A 22,158-nucleotide genomic window follows, 5' to 3' on the forward strand; every position below is an offset into this window, starting at 1 on the left:
AAAATCTAAATAAGCTAAAAAAGAAAAAAAAAGGAAAAAAATAAAGGAGAAAAACAAAACTAAAAAACGAATGTATATACAGACCGGGACACCGGGATACAAATGATGACCGGGACGCGGGACACAGGGAATATAAATGACGACCGGGACACAGGGACACAACTACAACGGGGACACCGGGGGAAACAGGGGGATAACCTGACAATCTATTTATATGCAAAGACAATGGGACAGCAAAGAATGTTGTATATTCGCAAGTTTTACGTAGTTAAAACCATATATATATATATATATCTATATTCACAGGTGGGACATAGGGACACAACTACAATGGCGCGTAACTATTATGGCGCGTAACGACTTACGCGCGCGGGGGGGCTTGGGGGGGGCGCGAAGCGCCCCCACCAACTAGGTGTTGGGGTGGCGCGAAGCGCCACCCCAACAGCTAGTATATATATATATATATATATATATATATATAAAGGTAAAGGATAAGGCATTAGACTTTACAGTCCGTAACGGCGGTGCTGATCTCCGTTTCTTGGCCCTTCAGCCAGGAAGTGCAATGGGGGGTTGGGGGCCAGTCATCCTGTGCTTTCGCGCACCCTTCCTGTTTACCCTCCCCAGATTTCTCCAGGTACCCATTTAGAGCTGGGTCGACTCTGGCTAAGCTTACAGAGTCACGCCACTGACCCCCGTCCCAAACTGAAGAATTGGGTACACCGGGATATATATATATATATATATATATATATATATATATATATATATATATATATATATATATATATATATATATATATATATATATATATATATATATATATATATATATCTTTATTTTCAAACAGAATTATTTATATTCTGGTATATCAAGCAAACCAAGAATAAAGCCCAGAAAATTAGTGTCCGAGGCACAGCATCCTTCAAGTTTAGGGAAGGGGTGATTTTTAAGTTGTAATTTCCTGAATGTAACTAAATAAACTGAGCAGATTACTTTTAGTAATCATTTCTAAGACCAATGAACAATTTTATGCCAATTAACAATGTCAAATGAAATAACTTTGGAAAAAATGGGAACAAAACGAAAAGAAGTCTAAATGGACCATGCTGACTTTTGCTCTGAAAAGAAACAAGGTATTTTCAGATTGTTGTGGCAGTTGCCGTGAAACTACTATCAGTATGCCAATATCAATGTAGCCCTTAACATAAATCAATTATAGAAATTTAAGGGACGGAACAGATATTTTCAGAAGATAAAGAAAGTTTGTTGGATCCATTAATTTGAAAATGTCGGGACTGTTTAAACCGTAAAGATATTTAATATTTCCAGGCTATTTCTTTTAAGCTGAAAAGCTTTTCCTAATTTTAACTAAAATATTGTTATTACTATGCTATTACATGAAATACATGAAAAACAAGAAATACTTAAAGGTACAATATCATACTGAAATTCAATTTCATCCAAACGTAGTTCTTATTACCTGCAACAAAAGACGCATTCTTGAACTAATTAGGGTTAACATAAATGGACGATGAATTATATCAGGAGGAGTTGAGTTGAATTGTGGAGGTTCAGCTGTAAGGGGCCGAATTATATAGAGCTGAGTGAAATAGGGTTGAGTTTCAGCAGGGTTAAATTTGACCGGGTCGAGTTTAGTGGGGTTAACTTCAACGGGGTTGAGTTCTATTGATTTGAATAAGTTGAATCTGATTTTAGTTATGGAGGGTTTGAGATGCAGCTGGGTTGGGCTGATTAAATGGGACTGAGTCACAACAGAATTGGTCAAAATTATGTCCTTTCAGTTTACCCCTTCCTTGATCATTATTTTTTATTTATCTTTTTTTAGTTATCTTTTATTTATACCAGAAGTTCTGTTCCAGAACTATCCCCGAAGCCTGTCGGGCCAGAGGCAAAAAATACCATACCGTGTACTCTTTTAAAAGTATCCGAGAAAAGTAACCCCCCCCCCCCCAAAAAAAAAAAAAAGAATGGCCTGGGAAAGATCCAACTTGACAATCTAGTCATGAGACAGAGTAGGGTAGAATTACCAAATTATAACTCTGGCAATGCTCATTTACATATAAAAAATCTTCCTCCTCTTCAATTGAATTCTTTGCCGCTCTAAGTTATTTCCATGTGAATTCTCTCCACAAATGCAACTTTTCGCCAAAATGTGAATTCTAAAAAAAAGAAAAATGTTAATATTGCGCTTGAAACTAAGATCTTGAGACTGGAAATCCCATGCTTTAACATTTGACTTTGCCGAGAATTTAGTTCTGCAACATCTCTGGTGCATTCATAGGCGTGATTAAAGGAGCTCCTACTAACAGGCTTTCTTACCGACAACGGCAATGCCAATTATTAAAAAGATTGTGAAATCAAAAAGCTTGCCCAGTAGTGCCATAAATAACTAGACACAATCGGATTTTGGCAAAAGAAAAATTATTGTTGTTTATGTCAGATTCTTATTCGGGCTACTACTAGAAGCTAAGATTATGCACATTGAATATTTGATTATTTGGCTCTAATGAATTTTGCCACTGTTATTTATAATATAATATTATAATACAAAGGTTTATTGAAGTACTGGCTATATATTTATGTATATCAGGCAACTTTGCATCAAGTAAACTAAAGTAAAACCTCTGATTTTAACAGAAATTTTTCTGTATTTTAGAGGTGCGATTGAGGTTTAGGTTCCCTTTCAAATTTCTTGTATGTTATGTTTTTGCATGCTTTTCTACAATCCTGCAATTTTAGTGATTCATCATAAGATGACAAGTTTGGTATTATTTAATTGTTGAAATTCAGCTTTCTCCATCTCCGAACTAAATTTTTGAAATTTACTTTACATTTTCTCTTTTAGATTGAAAAAATGGGTTTAGAATTGGGTTGAAACTATTGAAAAAAAGGAAATTATCCTATTTTTAAGTGAGTTTAGATGATTTTCTAAGAAATAATCGAAGTGATGTCGTAATTCAAAACTCGTGAGTCTTAAAGTATTTGTCATTTCGAAGCAAGTTGCAATTATAGGTTTTTCGTGAAATCGTAGCCTTACGAGGAAGTGTTTTGAGGTGTTAAAAGTGCCAGTCCCTTACAAATCTCCTATTTTAGACCTTGAACCCTTAAACTACTTTAAAGAAGAAAAGTGCATTTTTTTCTGTTAAATGTTTCTTAAATTTTATTTTGTTATCAATAGCCAAGACAAAGCATAAAAAACACATAATTGTATTGTAAGTATGTTCAAAAATTTGTTCTGAGGTCGTAAATGCCTCTTTTAATCTGTATAAGACCCATTTAAAACGTTGTTCTAAAGTTCTTATATTTCCAGACCTCCTAAAGACGCTGTTCTTAGAAAATTTATGTGCCTTTTTTCAAGAAAAATTTCAATATTTTTTATTTTATTTCCCGTAGGTGAGAACTTTAATTTAACTTGTGTTTTTTAATGCGATTTCATGTCAATTGGAGCTTAGAAATATAGGGTATTTGGTAATAGGGTTTTGGTTTATATAGGGTATTTAGTGTAATATGCGGTATTTGGGGTTGGGTCTTTTTGTGCCCCAAAACCAAATCTTTACCTGACTAGGGCCAAAATGCTGTTGATTAAAAACTGGGAGAGAGATAGTGAGAAGGAGAGGGGAAAGAGAGAGGACCTGATGAAACGGAGAGCAAAACAAAGGAAATAGAGGAACAGGAGAAAATGAGGCGGAATTCTAAGAATAGGAAGACGAATTTCTTAGTTAATAACTAATTATGAGAAGAAATAGTGAAACTCACTCCAAGACCTCGTAAGTGACATTCTTTCCTTTGATGATTTCAAGTAATTTGTGCACGAGCTTCTTTCATCACTGTCTAGTTAGATTTTCAACTAAATTTCTGGGTATTAAATAGTCTTTACCTCCGTTTCTCAACCGGGCACCCCAGAAAGATAGGCCTGTATAGAACGTCATGAATTTTCAGCAAGAAAAAGTGAACTACGGTATGATGAACGTTGGATCTGTTTAACTTGTTATATGTTTAACTCATTTTTGACATTTGCTTTGCAGTGGAATCAGTAAGTGGAATATCCAGAAGTGAGCCAGTTTTCGAGGCTCATAGAAATGGATTACTTGACACGGCTATTAGGATTCTGTCTGTTTTTCATGCTGTTTACGACGATCATTTTGCTTCACTTGCGCCTCAGAAAGCTTCAACGTTTCCTCGTCATTTTTTGTCGCCTACGAGGAAAGTGGGCTCTGATAGAGGTATCGTGATTGTATTTCTATATTAATATAGTCAATATGTTTAGTTCTATCCAGGATGTTCTGCGTAAAAGTGAGAATGTTCACGGTTGTCGCTTTGTCAACGAAATTAGAGTACTATTCTTTTGGACTTGAAGCCTTATTATGTTTAATTAAAATTTTTGAACATTAAGTTGAAATCAAATAACATTATCCTGCGTGTTTTTGAGCATCTGCATTTTAATTTAAGAATGAGGACGTAATAGATTAAGGTCAAGATTCTAGATGTCCCAGAAGTTTTCTTTTCCTTGTGGCCTAAAGGTATAGTTTTTAGAGGATTCAACTTCTTGAGGGTTTTAAATGAATATGAAAGGGACTAAATTAACTTGGAGCTATCCTCTTGATTGATCTTCTCGCTGTTTAACGTTGCATCTTTACCTTAATTTATTCCTAGTCTAAGAGACCTAGTCTAAGAGACCTAGTCTTCTTAACATTAATTTTAAAACCTATTCTTGCACATTGAATTCTCAAAGCCTCCAAAAAGTCATTCCTTTTGCTAACATTTTATTTAGGACACTCAATTCCTCTACTTAATCAGAGTATAAAAGAGTTTTACTTTCCCATCATATTCCATGCTCTCCCCTAGCTTTTGTCGTCTATATAAACGTGGACATGCTGGATGCCTCTCTGCATGGTCTCCTACGTTCGGCTTCTCATAAAACCTAGCTATAAAGTTTATCAGAAAACCCAATTTTCAGAGTTATCTAAATTCATATAAAAGGACCTAAGTCAGCAATGACAAACCTATAGACACATGTCAATGGTGACGTACGAACTCATTTAGTGCATCTCCCATCGACAATGTGTCGAACAAACGGAGTTTCAAGCATCTCACACATGTCAAAAGGATCAGCCACGTTCAATATAATGCACGTGTGTCAACGATGACTCGTGAAATAATTTTGAGTTGCCACGCATCGGCAATCTTAAATCTTTAATTTAAAGATTTAATTAAAAGATTAAAGATATACTTTTAATCCTGGATTTTAAATATTGAATGTAATTTGTAGTTTTAATATTCTTTTGGAAAATAAATCTTAATCTAAATTTCTACTCAGGAAGCTCACGAAATTTTTCAGAGGACTTGGATTTTCTGAGTTTTTGAATGTGTATCTAAGGCCCTAAAATATAGAGTGCAAATTTAAGATTGAACAGTACAAACCAGTATGCTCTAGAGCGTCTAGATTTTTAATCTAATATATATATATATACATTAAAAAAAACTTCTCTTCAAGTCAATCTTCTGACCTCCCATGAACAAACAAATGCAAAAGACAAATTATCCGGGCATAGCAGGAAAATAAAAATGTTCTTGACATTGTTCTGTTACTCTTAATGAAAAATGTTCTGGTTATTCGCATGAACGAACTACACGACCAATACTGATCAATACATAAAATATTGCAATTCAGGATGTATTTTCCCTCGTCGAGCTGCTACTGGAGTCATCTTTAATAACAAAAATCCTGCAATCCTATATTTCCACAATCCTCCACTCATACAACTACCAAAAAATTTTATTCAAATAATTAAAGCCCATAATTGACTTTATTTCTCAATTCTTCAAACTTTTTTATTTCTTCAGTTTCAACTACCCACATTATTCCATAATTTTATTCCTTGGTAAATGAACAAGAATTTTAACCTGCTAGTGATTATAATCGGAGTGCACAGCTGGTACCTTGGGCGGGTACTGTGAGTTTGGTAATTAGGCTTATCCTGAAACATGCCTGAGAAGCATAAAAGTAAGTTTTTATTATATTTAAAAAGAAATAGTAGGCTATAAGGATCTCGTAAGCCAGCAGCCGGTGAAATTTTTAGCTCTCTGTAGTGCAGTCTCACAGAACCAATTGAAGATTTATCACAATGTAAACAGATGGCTTTATTGTTAAGAAACAAGTGGAACCATAGACAAAGAAATTTCCTTGGCACTCGTGTACCAAAACCATTAGAAAAAACCAAACGATTAAACTACGTAAAAAATTATAAGGTTATAAGAAATGAACATTATAGTTGAGCAAAGAAACTGAAAAATGACTTTGAGACCTTAGTTAATATTAACTAAACAGACTGCAAAATTTCTATTGTTACAAATTATAAACTGTTCAGGATGATGGACAGTGAGTAAAGAGCAACCCTTTTAGTAGGAACTGTTTTTTTTCCACAGTTGAAAATTGTGATTTAAATTTTGATCAAATACCTAGGCGGGTCATGGAGGCAGGAATAGAAAATGCATGTGAGGTGGCCTGGTTGCCCTCTAATCATCCAAGAATCTTAGAAAAGAATGTGAATTTTTAATTGCAACCGAAAGACTACTCTCCGAAACTGCTGCGCCCATCTGGTCCGTGCGAAATGGCTGGAAAAACATAGTATAACGGAAGTATATGGCTCTTTACTTAGTCAACGCCTGAGCAAATCGTTGAGCGTGAAACTGTGATGCTAGTATACACGTGAAAATAATCTCATTTTAATACTGGCTATTGGAATTGAAAATTCGTTGCAGGTTTCTTCGCACTTGAAATATAACTTTGACTATAACATCAAACGTGACATTGATCGAATTTTATGAGCAGTGAAGGTAGATATCCACATTAAAACATAAGTTTCCAAGCTTCTGTTAACAAACAGAAGCTTCTCAAAGTAAAAGTTGGGCTGCCCACACCTCAGACCACCCGGAAGGCTACAATGTCATTGCATTTCTACTGAAAATTGTAAATATTTAATTTTTTCTATTGAATTTTAATGCTGATCAGCTGTCCTGATTTTTTTTTTTTTTTTGAACTAATACTGTTGTGACAGTCAATTTAGTTTATCTTGAAGAGAGGCGAATTTTAACCACTTTTTTCTTTTAATTCTTTTTCATTCAACGATATAGAAAACTATTACATAAATAAAACTGTCAAAATGTCAATTGACTACTTTTGAGCTAAAGCGTTGATTTAGCTCCACGCTAAAGCCTTTTGTTGTTCACAAACAACTCTAAACTATTGCAGTTTCGTTTCTTGATTTTCATTTGATGAAAGGTATTTTTATTTAGCTTGAACCAGAATGACAATCAATAGTCAGAAAAGATAACCTTTGTAAAAAAAGAATTCATTTCCTAGGTTTGAGGAAAAGAGTGAATAGTATCGCAACCCCTTTGAAACCCCTTTGAGTCGATTCATCCACTCTTCTTTCATTTTTGCTTTGCTGCCCGATCTTTACATTTTTCCCATTTACCTATCTGCCGGTAAACCTAATATCTGAATGCCTCAGTGAATTGTTAAAGCTTAGAAGTTTTCTAAGTTTTCTTTAAAGCTTTAGAAGTTTTCTCTTTTTTCCCTGGATTGCCTTATCCTTAGTTCCTATTGAAGAAATTTCTGTAACAAGGAAAATTCGCCAGTATGCAACTTGCAATTTCTTTTAAGCTTCTCTTTCTACTAAATTTCATAAGCTGTTGGTGGAGCAGAGATTTAAGCTAAAAGAAATGTAAACCTGCCCTTTTTGCCTACCAGCTTTAAAAGGATGTATGTTTTAACTTACAAGCCTAATTGATGAAACCACGTAAATGAAGCTTCCTTTCTCCTTACTAAAGTCTTCAATGGAGTCACCTCATTTTCCCTAACGAAATATTACAGAAAGATCAATAAATTCTATAAAGGATACTTCACTAATGTAATCTGCATAGAGAGAGAATAATGGCTGCCAAAAGTTCTGATCAACTGATCTTTTTTTTACATTTGTCTTGCAGTTTTGATTTTTTCTGTTTTATTTGCTTGACATATAAAGCAAATATAGCACTATTAGAGCTTGTGATTACGCTTTGGAATTATATGGCTAACTCTTGAGCTTTCTGGGGGCGAATAACAGGGTTCTGTCTCCGCACAGGGCCACTATTAAATTTTTCTTAGGGTCTTTACCAATGTAATTTTCAGGTACCAAGGATTCGAGGTGAAATTCAATTCACACGGTCAATACTGTTGAAAATTTGAAGAGAAATGGTTCTGTTTTAATTCATACTTATATTGTAGTACGTAACAGCTTACTCTTTGATTTTCTATCCAAGTGACAAATATAGAATTTCTTCACTGTCAAACATAGAAACCAGCGTTTTGGAGTCATGCTAAGTCTTGGATCCATATTTTGACATTCAGAAACTTGAATAAGCCTTTTATTGGAAAATTTGCATTGTTTTTATTTCTTCACTAGTCTTGCCATTCTCCCCCAATTGAGTTAGTTATGATTATATTCTTGTATGAGACAGGATTTGCTTTCTGGAACAAAAAATTGTCTTTAAAATTAAGTTTGAATTTAAATACAGATGGTCATGAAAATAGAATTTAAGAACGTTAATAATATTGAATCTACAATAGAGACATTTACTTTTGTCTTTAGACGGCTAAGTTTTGATATAGTTGGATATTCTGCTTGAATTTCAGTATTTGAGCCTATAGGTAAAACTATGGCACCTGGGACGGAGGGTGCCAGAATAACTTGAGAATTATACTGAAATAAAAGAGATGCAGGAAGAGAACTACTTACTCCACGTAGGTCTAAGTAAGGAAAATTTAAGGTGAGTCGTCTTCAACTTCTGGCGATATTATGCATTTTGTGCAGAATGGCCCATATTTCTGTCCATTAGAAGTCCTGGGGAATTTTTCTTGTCTTTGGGTTGGTTTGCAGGACTTCAAGAAGGGACTATTTAGGATAGAGTAGGACAGAGGTGGTTTAGGGGTGCAACATATCAAATAAATTCTCTAACGGTTATAATCATTTTTTTAATTTTTTAATTTTTACTTATTAAAATAAAGTAATCGATAAATTGATTAATTGATAAATTAAAAATAAAATCAAAAATAATTAAATAGCAATAGTGAAGATAATTATATTAGAAACTTGTAATAATTAGATAATTTAAATAATAAATTAAAAAAATAATCAAACAACAAATTATTAATTAATTAATGAATTGAAAATAATTTTGTTAATAAATGAAAATTTTGTGAAAATTTGACCTGAAAATTTTTTGGGAGACAGGGGATGGGGGAAACCGATCAATATTTTGCCACAAGAGAGGCCAGAACTGCCACTGGGGTGACATCTAATGACCGAAATCTCGAGTAGCAATTATCATTATTGATATGAAAAAGGTCAGTAGGCATGGGTGAATCGGTATATAATTGTGGTAAATCAGTTAGAAATAGAAAGCTTCGTAATTAAAAGGTTAACTTGTGCTTCTTTTCTGATAACGTATTTTCGTGCATTTTCATTTATTACAGCCACAGAAAATATCTTTCCTGATTTAAATATACTATGCTAAATGCCTAAAGTATTATATTCTACAGAAAAGCTGTTTGGTGCTTTAACCTCTACTTACAGGCTCAACTGAGAGAAAGCTATTAACATTAAATGGATCTGGATATATGTGGAGTCAAAGCTATTATGTACGCTTATATGAGAGTGTCCGTAGCCTATGGAGAAATTCTAAGGTAATTCTTAGTTTAAGTATGCTGCGTCTAAATATCATATCTATTTTTGTGCTCAATTATACCAGCACTTATGTGGGGAGGGGGGGGTGGCTAAAATAATGAATGAATGAGGCATTATATATATATATATATATATATATATATATATATATATATATATATATATATATATATATATATATATATATATATAAGTATGTAAGTTATAAGGAAATTATAAGTTTATTAATCCACATTCACAAACAAATAAATAAATTAAATAACACTTTCGCGGTGGAGAAAATCCATGAAGGTTTGCGGTTGCGCAAAAGTCTACGTAACCACTTACCTATTAACTCGACTACTTACTTAAACCTCATGTAAGTGATTAAAACTATTATAAATAAACCAAAAATAAATAAAGTATAAATTCTATATATGAAAGAAATAGACAAATAAATAAATAAATCAATTAAAAATAATATATAAATAAAAATATAAAAGAAAATTAATAATAGCAAATCTAGTCTCCATCACTCTTAAACTCCGACTTCCGACCTCCCCTCTCCCACTCTGCACTCCCACTCCCGCCTCCAGCCCACCCTTACCTCTCCAGCTCCTCTTCCGACCCTACCCAACCTACCAGTCATAATAAAATTCAACAAATTCTCCCCCAAAAATAATCTTTTAAATTCTTTTTATCTGAGGTACGTGTTCTGCCGCCCTAATTCTCAATGGTAACTCATTCCATACAGATGGATCCAGGTGTTTCATTGAAAATGAAGACCTGGTACCATGACACAAATCAACAACTATATTATCACTTTGCCTAGCTCCATAATTATGCAGGTCACTATTAATTTGGTAAAAACTCTTAAAAACATCTGGGGTTAAACCATTCTTACACTGAAACACAACTACTGTGGCTTGATAATCCCTTATCTGACCTTTGTCAAGGAGATTCAGGGACCTAAAACAAGCATAGGTGTCATGTACATCCTGGACATACCCACTGTTTGTTCTAACAGCTTTATTTTGTAGAACTTGCAATCTTCTATAGTTGCATAAGAAGCTACTGCTCCATAGAAGGCAACCATAGGAGATTAATAGATAAGCCAACGAATAATATATAGTTAGAAGTATTCTTCGAGGGAGAAAGTGCTGCGGACGTAGAAGTATGCCTACCCCACGGGTAATTTTTGATGAACCTACGCACGCTCCTCGTCTATCTCAGTATGAATTTACACCGTCCAATTTCCCTTATATCCTTTTTTAAAACTTCTTCCCTACCGGTTCGGGGAGAGCCTGCTTTTCGCTTGACTACAGGTGGTTGGCCAAAAAGGAAAATCTTTGGCTGTCTGTCATCTTTCATCCGCAGAACGCGTCCTAGCCATCTCAACCTTTCTCTCATTATAGCCCTAGGAAGCTGGATAGAACCACATTTTTGGTCAAGTTTACTGTTTGAAATACTTCATTCAGACCCGTACGCAAAACAATGCACAGACAATACAGGTTGCCGAAGATTTTCCTATTTGGCCAACCGTCTAGGGCTAAACGGAAAGTAGGTCTTCCGCGGTTGGGGTGGGAGGATGTCATAAAGAAAGATTTAAAGGAAATGGGAACTTCCTGGGGGAATATAAATAAGGAGGCTTTGAGTAGATTGGGATGAAGGAGGAGGATTAGGAGCTTGCGTAGCTGTGTTGGACTCGGGCGGGCTGGTCCTGCGGTGAGTTGTTAGTAGTAGTAGTAGCAGCATTTTACACCGAAAACGGTTTTGTTGCGGTAAGATTTACAGTTATGTTTGGATATGACAAATTACAGTTACCGTTAAGGTTATAACTGTTAATGAAGTTATTTCAGCATGATTTTGGCTGACAGATGCTTGGCCTATATTTTTTTATTTTAACTATTTAAGGTATTTTATTGGCTAAAATTCTAGATGACGGGCCCTTTACTTATTTAGAATTAGAATTGAATTGTAACTTCTGGGAATAAATCCAGAGTCTAAATTATTGACCAAAAAGCTCTTTGAAAGTATCTTATGTTAAAATAGGTATAAACCTGCCTTCTATACAATCTTCTTAGGCTTTGGAATAGGGAAGGAGTATGAGTAAAAGCTTGAAATCGCCTCCTCGTCCTATCCCTCCTCGTCCTCGGCTCTATATTTATTTGAAAAAGTTTATTTCTCATAATTCAACAACTTTCCCAGATAGAAAATAGTTCATGATCTAGAATTTTACCATTTTTTTTGTTCATGGTTTCTTTGCTTCTTTATAGCTTTCATTTGAAAATACTTCAGAAGAAAAGTTTTTAAGGCTCCTAATGTCCACGTTGGATGTAACATCAATCATACTAGAAATATCACCTGTCAGTCAGAGTACAAAGCACTATGAAGAAATTCTTCTCTATTTGAAGAGCTGCTTACATTTCTTGCCTGCGAAGTCAACTCACACTGCTAATCAGGTAAGAACATAAAGGGATGTGATGTATTTTTGTTTGTCTTACTCCTTAGCTCGATTTAAGGTTCCCACTCATCTTGATCGGTATACCTGGGTCAGGGTTCTCTCTATGACGATTCAAAAGAAAAACATGATGGGAAACTCATGTCAATCCAGTTTGGAAAAAAGAAACATCAGAATTTTAAGGAGTTTTCTCCTAGAGGTTTCCAGAATAGGATTGCAGTCTCGACGATGTCTTTATTACTTTCTTTTGTCCGGGTAATGTACCTACTGCTGCTACGCAAGCATGATCTCCAATATCAATAAATATAGTTGGACTCACAGTAAGCTAAACTTTTAAGTGCAAGCAATTGTAAATTGGGTATACTGAAGATTTTGAAAACTTACTACTTCCTTGTAAAAATATTGCCGTCTTATTTTTAAGCGCAGCAAAGTAGATATAATCAGTGAACTATCTACAGGAACCTCCCTTCCCCCAAAATGTAAATATTTTGCTGAGAAAATTTGATTCGGATAAGCAGTTAGCTTACCGCCCTTATGTACTTAAATTAGAAAATGGATGATCACTAACAAAAAGCCCTAAATTGAAACTCAAATCAACCAAGATTGCAAGCCCAAACCCTTCCCCAAAACTACAAATATTTTACGGTTTTGCTAAGAAAATTTGGTTTGGTTGATAGATACAGGTGCATCTGCTTCATAGGCAGTAAGTTTAACGCCCTTAATGTACTTAAATTAAAAATAGATGATCACTAATAAAAAGCCTTAAATTGAAACTCATATCAACCGAGATTGTACAAAAAACGTCGTAAATTGATGGTATTTCCGAGAAAATTTCAGGATTTATGGAATTGATTTTATTTTTTTTCAAAAACTGCGCTACTAGGCCAGTTATAAAAAAAAAACCATTCCCTGTAAAAAAAATGAAGTTTTTATCAAATGCAGTTTGAAGTTGCTAAGTTACTTGGAACCTGAATTCAAATATCCTATTCCGAATAAAAAAGAAGAACAGGTATTTGTAGACATTACTTATCGGAAATCAGGGCCTATAAGGAAATGTCGATATTTGTCCAGGATGTATGATACGTATCCTAGACGTATAGTCAATATTGTTCTTTGTAACTAAAAACCTGATTATTGCGGAAAAAGTATCGGACTTAGAACGGCCCTGATGTCACAATTTATTGTTAACTGTCAAAGGAAGGTAAAGCGAAAATCGCTCTTAGACAAAGCCCTAACTTCCTGTAATGATTTAATCTCTTATGATCCTAACCACCAGTAATGAAAGTCAAAACCATGATCTTGGGTACTTGTGTCTGGTGCATTACCTTATTCTCTAGGACCCTTCCAGGGAGGAAATGAAATCAAACAGTTTTGTTCTGGGGGTGGGGGGATAGAACAAAAAGTGAGGGAGGGAAATAGTGTTAGTTTATAGTCAGACAGGCTATATTGAATTTGGCTACTGCAAAAGGGTTTGAGAAACTGAACCAATTCTGAACCGTACCAATTCAAATAGCCCTTAATTAGGACTAAAAAGGAGAAGCTTTCGAAACAACAAAAATCTGAGCTTACTTGAATTAAAAAGTTGAGTCTATAATGTCCTCCATTTGAGCTTAAAAGAAGGATAGAGGCCCTTACAGACTAGTTTGGGTAGGTATTTGTCTTTGAAATCCTCTTCAGTATGGACTACCGTGCTTAGTGTAATATAAATATTTCAAGTCCTGTTAGTTAATCGTACACATCAAATGAGCAACCAATAGTCTTGCTTTACACTGTATACACAAGTAACTAAAATAGTTTAGTAAAATTTACTGAAATCGGTTTTTTAATAATCTATATTCATTGCTGTGGCTCAATTTGAGTAAATTACGTCTATTTCGCCAGTTAGGATTTATAACGATAGTATAATTTATGTAATGTGCACGTATTTTGTGAAACATTTAACTTTTCTAGAACTGGTTTTTCTTTGTACTTGTAAGTTGTTTCTAATTCAGGCAAGGCTTTTATGCTGTAATAAAAGTTTGACTGCTTCTTCTATGCATTGAATATGCAAACACCCGAGAAATGAGAAAAAAGAAGGAGAGGCGACTTTTACACTAAGCTTGGTAGCACAATTCCTCAGCAGCTTAAGGTGATCACTAAGAGTAAGGGAAGCGTGTCTAAACTTTAATCCAGATTAATGATGTTTGTACCGTTGAGATTTAGACAAGTTGACGTATGTAATGTCTAGGTTATATGGGATGGCGTTGGTGGGTCTTTAATCAAGAAAAATCGAAAAGGAAGAGTATGGAGGTTTCTCACATTTTACCACTATTTTTTTTCTAAAAAAAAAACTATGTGCTTGAAACCACAAAAGTAAAGTATTGTGTATTTTGTTTTTTGACGGCCGGACAACTGACAAAAGGATATCTAGGTGCCGCTCTAGTTGGCTTTGTCTCACGTCATAAACCTAGTATTACTCATCGAAGAGCTTCAATCACATAGGTAATGCGTGACACAAGCTCTAAAATATTCTGTTAATTGCTGCCAGCTTTTTTAGGACATAACTGCCAACAAAAGAAGATATGACAAGGACTAGATCTCTATGTCGATGTCTATGTCTATGTCTATCGTGCCAGTGAGAACTCAAGCCCAGAATCGGCCAGGAAAATGTATTTCTGAGGAAACCATCTCAAATATGGCCCAACCAGCTGTACTGTCTCCTAGCCAAGCTGAGGTTGTTCAACAGCAGCGTCCTCTCGACGCTGTACTTACTTTTCGAAACCTGTCATTTAGCCCAAAAACTTGAAAAGAAACTCACCATGTTCGAAAACATGTGTTTCGAGTGCATTCTGAATATCCATTGGATCGAAAAAGTAGCTAATGCTACTTTGTGGCTGAAGACATCTCAACCAATTATAATCAAAGTCATTAAATACCAAAAGCAGAAATAACTTGGGCGCAGTGATTTGGATGCCGGAAACTCGCAACCAAAGGTCATCCTTATATTTATGTGCCCACTATTGAAATATTAATGTCCTGTTTGGCATTTTGAACTCACAAAGGAAGAAAGTTATAAAATTTAACGGATTCATAAGAAATGACTACAAATCTTCCACGAAAGTTCCCCGTTTCCTTACTCTTTTTGTCTAAAAGTATTGGAGCTTGACCCACCTTTCTTGTGAGAAATTGTGCACGGAATCCTGGTCAATCCTCCTTCTCCATCCCACATACAAATACTTGATTCCACCTCCTTTTGTCCCTCTTTTATCCCGACTCCCCACAAAAGTGGCTGTGAAAGTCCTAAAACTCACATCGGTTTACTCCAGATGACAGCGTTATTTACGAAGCTTTGTACCGTGTCTTGTTCATGCTTGTAATAATTCATAGCTTGCGCGTTTTGATATCGTTTGTGCTTGTTGATTCTTGTGTTAACCATATTTCAATTGTTATAATATTTCTTAATTTTAACTAAAAGCTGCCATGTTTTGACCGCGCCTATAAAATGTATCTTGTTTTCAACAAATATTTGAAGAGGATGCCCTGAAAAGACTCTGCAACGCAGCCACCGAGTGGAACTCTCAAATCTCGATACCTTGCTCCAACTCGAATGGGACGAGTTGTGGCCTCTCGCGGCAATGAGAGATGACTGGTGACTGTCCTTGAATGCCTTAAGTGTCTCTGTAGGCACTTCTGAGACCTTTTAGGATTAATGCACAGCCATTGGCCTTCCATTATATTAAGAAGTAATATTGCATTTGCTATAATAAGAGTTATAATTATCATAATGTTAAAATTAAAGGCATATCATCGACTAATTGAAGCCTCCTTAAACCTAACTAGTTTAAAGAAAAGTGAAAATAATACTTGTTAAATGAAAGGCCAAAATGTCGATCCTGTAGGGCTATTACCAAATTTAGTATTTTTTCGTTAATTGTGTCTTTTATTGTAGGTTCTCAAGTCTTTATTTGGTTATTCATTCTTTACTTGCATAAAAGAAGGAAGATTTTCCGAGTCAAAACCAAATACTTTGGGAGATGACGCTATCGAAGATAGCTTATTAGCTCAGAAACCATATTATAGACCTGCTGGAAAGATGAGGTTTGTATATCGATGAGATTGTGCCTAAATATCTCAAATTCTGACGTTTTTTTTGCGAGCTACATTTACTCTTTTTGCACGCTATTCAAAAGAAATAGTTCGACGCTCAAATAAAGATTTCACTCGAATTAAAAGAGCTCTAGCTGAGATATGACAAAAATATCTATAAGTATTTTAGATTGTGTAATTTTTTCAAACACATGTCTAAAAGCTTAGAAGTGAGCATATAGTGGTCATCAACACGTCCTTTTCAGGAAATTAAATTTGCCCGAGACAAATTCAGTTTTATTTTTGAATTAGATTCCTATTCCGTAGCTGTCTTAAGTAATTGCAATTTTTTCTTTTTTGCCAAATCTTACACCTTTCGGAAAGTAAGAAAAAAGTTTCTATAAACATAGATTGATTTATGTGTTTTAGGTGAGAAAGGTATTTTTGTTCCCATGAATTAACTATAAAAGTTAAGGAACCAGTGCCAAGGTTGAGGTTAAAATGATCTAATAGAACACAATTCTTATGGAGGTAAGTGACATGAATATGGTTAATTTTATAGACTAATAACGCTAATTTTAGCTCTTCTGGGATAAATCATGAATGCTTATAGTAAATAAAACAATACACGCTATTTTTAGCTTATGTAAATCCAATTTGAAAAATTGAATTATACACTGTAGATGCAACTATATCAAAGACTTGAAGAAAAATACCTGATTTTCTTTTTTCAAACAAGGCAACTTTTTCTTCTAATGTAGTTATACTGAACAATTTAGCTTAAAAAACAGTGTGTTGTTGCTTCTGCGCACTGGATATGACGAGAAAATCAAACATTTCAAGGTGTAATAAAATCTGGCTTGCTGGTGTGCTTTCTTGGATATATATGAGGTATGCTTTAATCCTTTGGAGGTAGAAACATTGGCAATGAATTGTTTGTTTTTTTTTTTTTTTGTTTTTTTTGTCAAAATTAAAGCATATGGTATGAAAATTGTCTTGGATGCGTGAAAAAGTTATTTTGGTAAATTACAACATATCATGGCATTGTCAAATCTGGAAATACTCGGTTTGCACGAGGTGCGTGCGATAAGGGAACACTAAACTTGGAAACCGAAATTTTTACTTAGTGTTGTTGGTGCTTGTACAGAAAAAGTATCAATCGCTCCAGAAGCCAAACATTCAATTGAGAGTAGAACATAAAATCTTTTTCGGACTTCGAAATTTGGCACCATCAAGTTAACCCTCGCACACCATCTTAATGTTTTTTCTTGTCGTAGCTCATAATACCAAAGTGAACATTTGGTTGTCTTTGTGCGAGAGCTGTCGGTACTTTTATGATATAGCCTCGACTACTCAAGTTGTTCATCCATTGACGCATTATTGAACAGGCTTTTTCGTTAGTTTCTTTCAGCTTAGCGTGAGATAAGACAAAGAGAAATGACAGAATAGATGGGAAATATATGATTTGAGTTTTATATTTGCACATTAGGAGGAGGGGTGCTGGTAAAGTATTTGGACAGTGTGAAGTTAGAAAATAATTCTTACTGAATAATATGTAGAATAAATGCACCTAACACACTGGGCATGCAGACCCGCTATACTTTACCCCCACCTCCGTTCTTTCCCCGAATGTGCAAGTATATAGCCCAAATTTGTTTCTAAAGTAATATATTTTACCATACTTAGGTAAATTTCATTAGGATTGAGCGTCAGTTGCCCATCTTAAGTCTGATCAGAATGTAATGCATACGATTGCTGAGATAGAAGTTCACTTCTTGATTGTGCTAAGGATTTTACCGAGTTTCTGATTCGTGAAAAGAGAAAAACCAAAGATTTTTGTCCAGGGACGAGCGCTATGAAACCGAACATTTACGCTTGTTTTAGATGTTTGACAGTTTGCAAAAAAGGTATCAGAGCGAGTTATGATAGTTTGAGTGAACTGTTTTTTAAGTCTCTATGGGCAGCACTTAGTGTGGGATTCTGTTGATCATATTGTTGTATGGACTGAAAAGTGGGTCCACCACCCTACGTCTGAGTCACCTGTGTCAGGACCTCCTGATAGAAAGAGCAATACAGCGCCCGTAAAAGCTTAGGTGTCGGCTGGTAAGGTGCTAACGACTGTTAGTTGTGACCTGCGCAGTGTTTCATGTATCAGCTTTGATCATCAGTATGTTTCACTACTTTGAGGTAGACATTCTTTTCGCTACGATTGATGTGACAAGTGGACGCAAGAAATCTTTTCTCCATTGTAATAAAAGATCCTTCTGTCTCATTGCAGCTGTTTTACATGACATTTTTGGGCAAATGCATGGACAGTTCTTGAGCTTGTTCCCTTGAGCCCATTATGTATCATCTTGCTATTTTTATCACTTTCGGCTACTTAAACGGGCTCGGGGAGGCCACCAGGAAATACGGTTGAGTGGAAGGAATAGTGCTACCGAAAATGCTAACATGTTTTTACGATGGTGACATCAAAAAGCTACCGATCTTCTGTAGTAAATGCTTTCCTAATCGGAATGATTAGATAAATAAATGATGTATATTTGATTTTGTTTGTAATCCAAATAAAAAGAAAAATCAAGAAATGAATTATCTTTCGTGCTTGATTCACTCTTTTGTTTCTAATTACTTTTATTTCAAAATTTTGTTGATTCTATTAAGAGCTACCTCCCGTTTTCCCACTGTATAATTGGTTTGAAAACGGAGCTTTTGATACCAAATTCATATTGGTGGCATCTTTGCTGTCTTTGAAAGCTTTCTCTTTACAAACAACTAGTCATTATAAAAAGTAAAAACACACATTAGGTGTGTCCGCTTTTCCCTTAATAATCTACGTAAAATCTCAAATTACCCTGTAAAAATATCAACATCTGTAATATCTTTGTCAGTCAACATGAAGTCATTCAGACCACCATAACTGAACTTTTTTTATCAATCTCGGTAAGTTTGTGAAACGTCATTGTTTATAGTATTGTTTGACTGATAATTACTGTCCATAATCATGTTTTATTCACTTCTGTCATGCGTGAATAAAGGACCCTTTCTGTACGCAAGTACGACAAAATCTATGTTGATGGATGTTTTAGTTAGAGAATTTTGACGCCTTTTTAAGTGCTACACCATCTGGTGATTCAAAATGAACGTTACATTGATGTATTTTCAAGTGTTAAAGCAGCTTTAAATCATATTCTTATTAAGGTTTTAATTTTAGGATTGTTTCTTTAATCAGCTGCTCCAGACCCCCTGAAAAGTTAATGCTTGCTACGACCATAGTCAAGTTTGAACCATTTGTTAAAAAAGTCCTTGAGGTAAGATTCTCCTCTTTTCTCCTTTAACATTAAAAAGGACAAGCGTTAAAAAGGTATCAGTAAAATGAATTTGTAATTTGTTTGCCTCTCACTTTTCTATCATTAAAAAAAAAAAAAAATTAAGTCGTAACTTCATCATAATCATCATTTTTGTCATTTTGCTGTAGTTGCTTTTTAAGACCTGAGTTTTTGGTTATCTTTGGTTTAACAATCCAATAAACGACATAGCAAACTATTTCCAGTTACGTAATAAAATTTATATTCTATAATTGTTGAGATCTCATAGACATTGATAAGAGAGGAAACTTAAAAGAGGGTGAGATGTAGGAGGAGTTTTTTTAAGTGTGATAGACTCGATTAGGTTAACGCTCTGATACTGCATGTTGATTGGTCTTACCATACCTGCATACACAAGGAGAAGAGGGGTTTCCCCTTGCGAATAGTCAGAAGGATTCCCCCTCCGTCCCTACCTCAACATTCGTTGAGCGCCACCTAACCATTTCTAGATTTGCATCAATAAAATTCCCCCACATAAAACTTGAAGCCGCCTTAGCCATCTCCCTCCTTCTGGGAAAAATTAGGGTAGATTTACCGAAACCATACATAAAATTCGTCACCATTAAAAAAAAATAAGCTAATAACTGAATGTATAAAGAGATATATTCACTCGTCTTCAAGCTTCAACTATCCATTGTGTAACGTTACGTGATTGTTTTTAGGAATGAAGATTGGAGATTGGCTGGAAGGTGCAAACATTTAACAACTGCATAGTTTGATTGATTAAAATAATTTCTTTTTTATTCGAGACCTCATTCGTAATAACCCCAGAGTCGATTAGAGGTATAGCGAGTCATGACCTAATACCAATAAAAAAGTTCTTTTTTGCATTTTCCGCAACTCTTTCTTTTATTAGCATAGCGTGGTAATATCGTTAGTGTTGATATATATATGCATTGATTTTTAGTTTTTCATTTTAAATTATCTAATCATATGTTTGTACGCTCATATTTACATTGTATGTATACATTTTTGAGTGTGTGTGTGCAAATTTGACTTAAATTTATTAATTGACAAATCAAATATCCACGTCGTACATAAGCGTCTATTTTTTATTATTGATGCAACTCCTTGTCTTTGAGGTCGCAACTCCCATGTTGTGAAACGATGATTTGAGATATGTGATTAAAACATAACTATTTTATGGATATATAAAATCATATTTAGCAATTTTTTCTGTTGAATTTGATTGGAACCTTCTGTCTTTTCACTGCAACTCTAACTAATATCCATTTCCATTTTCTAGCTGTATACAACGACCAGTAACACCTTGGTGCAAGTTGAGATTCTTTATCTAGTGCAGCATTTAGTCAATATTGGGGTTAGTTCTTCTCTTCTTGGCCCGGATCAAGTTTTTCTGAAACACGTCATTCAGCAGCTGGAATTCTTGGAAAAATGGACCATTCCGTGAGATTTTTTATTACTACATATTTTTTCATTTTTTGGAACTAGAGGTGAAGTATATGGAGGTGGCTACCCTGGGCAAACTCAAATTTAGATAAACATACGTTTTGAGCGTGGTTAGATAGATTCAATTTTCTAAGAAGCTGTCAAAACCACCTACTTGGACAGGCTGAGGGGGAGGCGGATTCTTTCTGATATTTTTTTAAAAGGCCCATCCCCTTCCATCCAGAAAATTTGACAAAGGTGGCCTAGAAATATATATTTATCGTGTTTTCCCCCACTGCCCCTTAGAAAAGGCCCTTTGACCGCATATCCCTCTTCAAAGGGTATGTTTTGTGTATCTACAAATTATGCAATTCATACAGTATTATTTCTTAATTTTTCAATCTATAAAACGTATCTGCTGCTAAAAGTTGTTAGAAAAGGTCATCTTTGTTATAAGACTTGTTGTGGCTTAAGCTACGTGATTACACACCACTTTGTTGGTTCGATAACATTTATTGTGACTTCTATGGATCCTATGCTATCTAAAGAGTTTAATCCATTCCTAGACGTACCAACACTTTTGACAGTAGGATGAAGCCCCCTCCCCCCTCTTCCCCGAGAAAAGCTCATCTTCTGTAAATATGGGTTTATATGAACATAAAAAGAATATGTGAGATCTAGATTACAAGTTTCCTCGGAAATAGGACGATGTAGATAGCAAATGAAGGGAATTCCCAACTGTGATGCCATAGTGGAAAAATTGTAATATATTACGTATATTGTATTAACTTCATTCGTATATTTAAAGATTAACTTCCTATCGTTTTTTTTTTCAAGGAGGCACACTCGTGCCTCTATAAAGAGGCGACACACGACAATGTTAAGCGATCTTCGGTTCCAGTGGTCGCAGACGGATGGGGAGGGATGCATTTCGTAGCCCGAGCTCCAACTAAGAAACCTGCAAAATTTCATCCCCCTCCAACTTTTTCTTCATGGGGAAAATCTGGCCGAAAGTTTCGACCTGTCAACCCAAGCCCCCCTTTAACGTTGTCCGATCGGGCTGAAATTCACAAGTTAAGGTCCCCTAGAGCCCAGGAGCTTATCCGCGAAATTTCAGCTTGATCTGATAACTCCTTCCCTGTTTTC

The 22,158-nt window shown here is 35.0% G+C and overlaps 1 protein-coding gene across 3 annotated transcripts in view; it reads left to right on the forward strand.

The window, feature by feature from the left end:
* The window catches only part of LOC136027081 (huntingtin-like), a 187,663-nt gene that overhangs the window by 58,355 nt on the left and 107,150 nt on the right, over nucleotides 1-22,158 (forward strand). For all 3 annotated transcript variants that reach the window (XR_010617489.1, XM_065704020.1, XM_065704021.1), the window contains exons 13-18: nucleotides 4,051-4,248; nucleotides 9,643-9,752; nucleotides 12,009-12,194; nucleotides 16,122-16,270; nucleotides 19,470-19,566; nucleotides 20,870-21,030. Coding sequence is in view for 2 of the 3 variants with exons in the window: in XM_065704020.1 (XP_065560092.1) it covers nucleotides 4,051-4,248; nucleotides 9,643-9,752; nucleotides 12,009-12,194; nucleotides 16,122-16,270; nucleotides 19,470-19,566; nucleotides 20,870-21,030 (901 nt within the window). In the remaining variant the exon portion in view is untranslated. The remainder of the gene's footprint in view (nucleotides 1-4,050; nucleotides 4,249-9,642; nucleotides 9,753-12,008; nucleotides 12,195-16,121; nucleotides 16,271-19,469; nucleotides 19,567-20,869; nucleotides 21,031-22,158) is intronic.

This window comes from Artemia franciscana, chromosome 5 (genome assembly GCF_032884065.1).
Source record: "Artemia franciscana chromosome 5, ASM3288406v1, whole genome shotgun sequence".
Classification (NCBI taxonomy): domain Eukaryota; kingdom Metazoa; phylum Arthropoda; class Branchiopoda; order Anostraca; family Artemiidae; genus Artemia; species Artemia franciscana.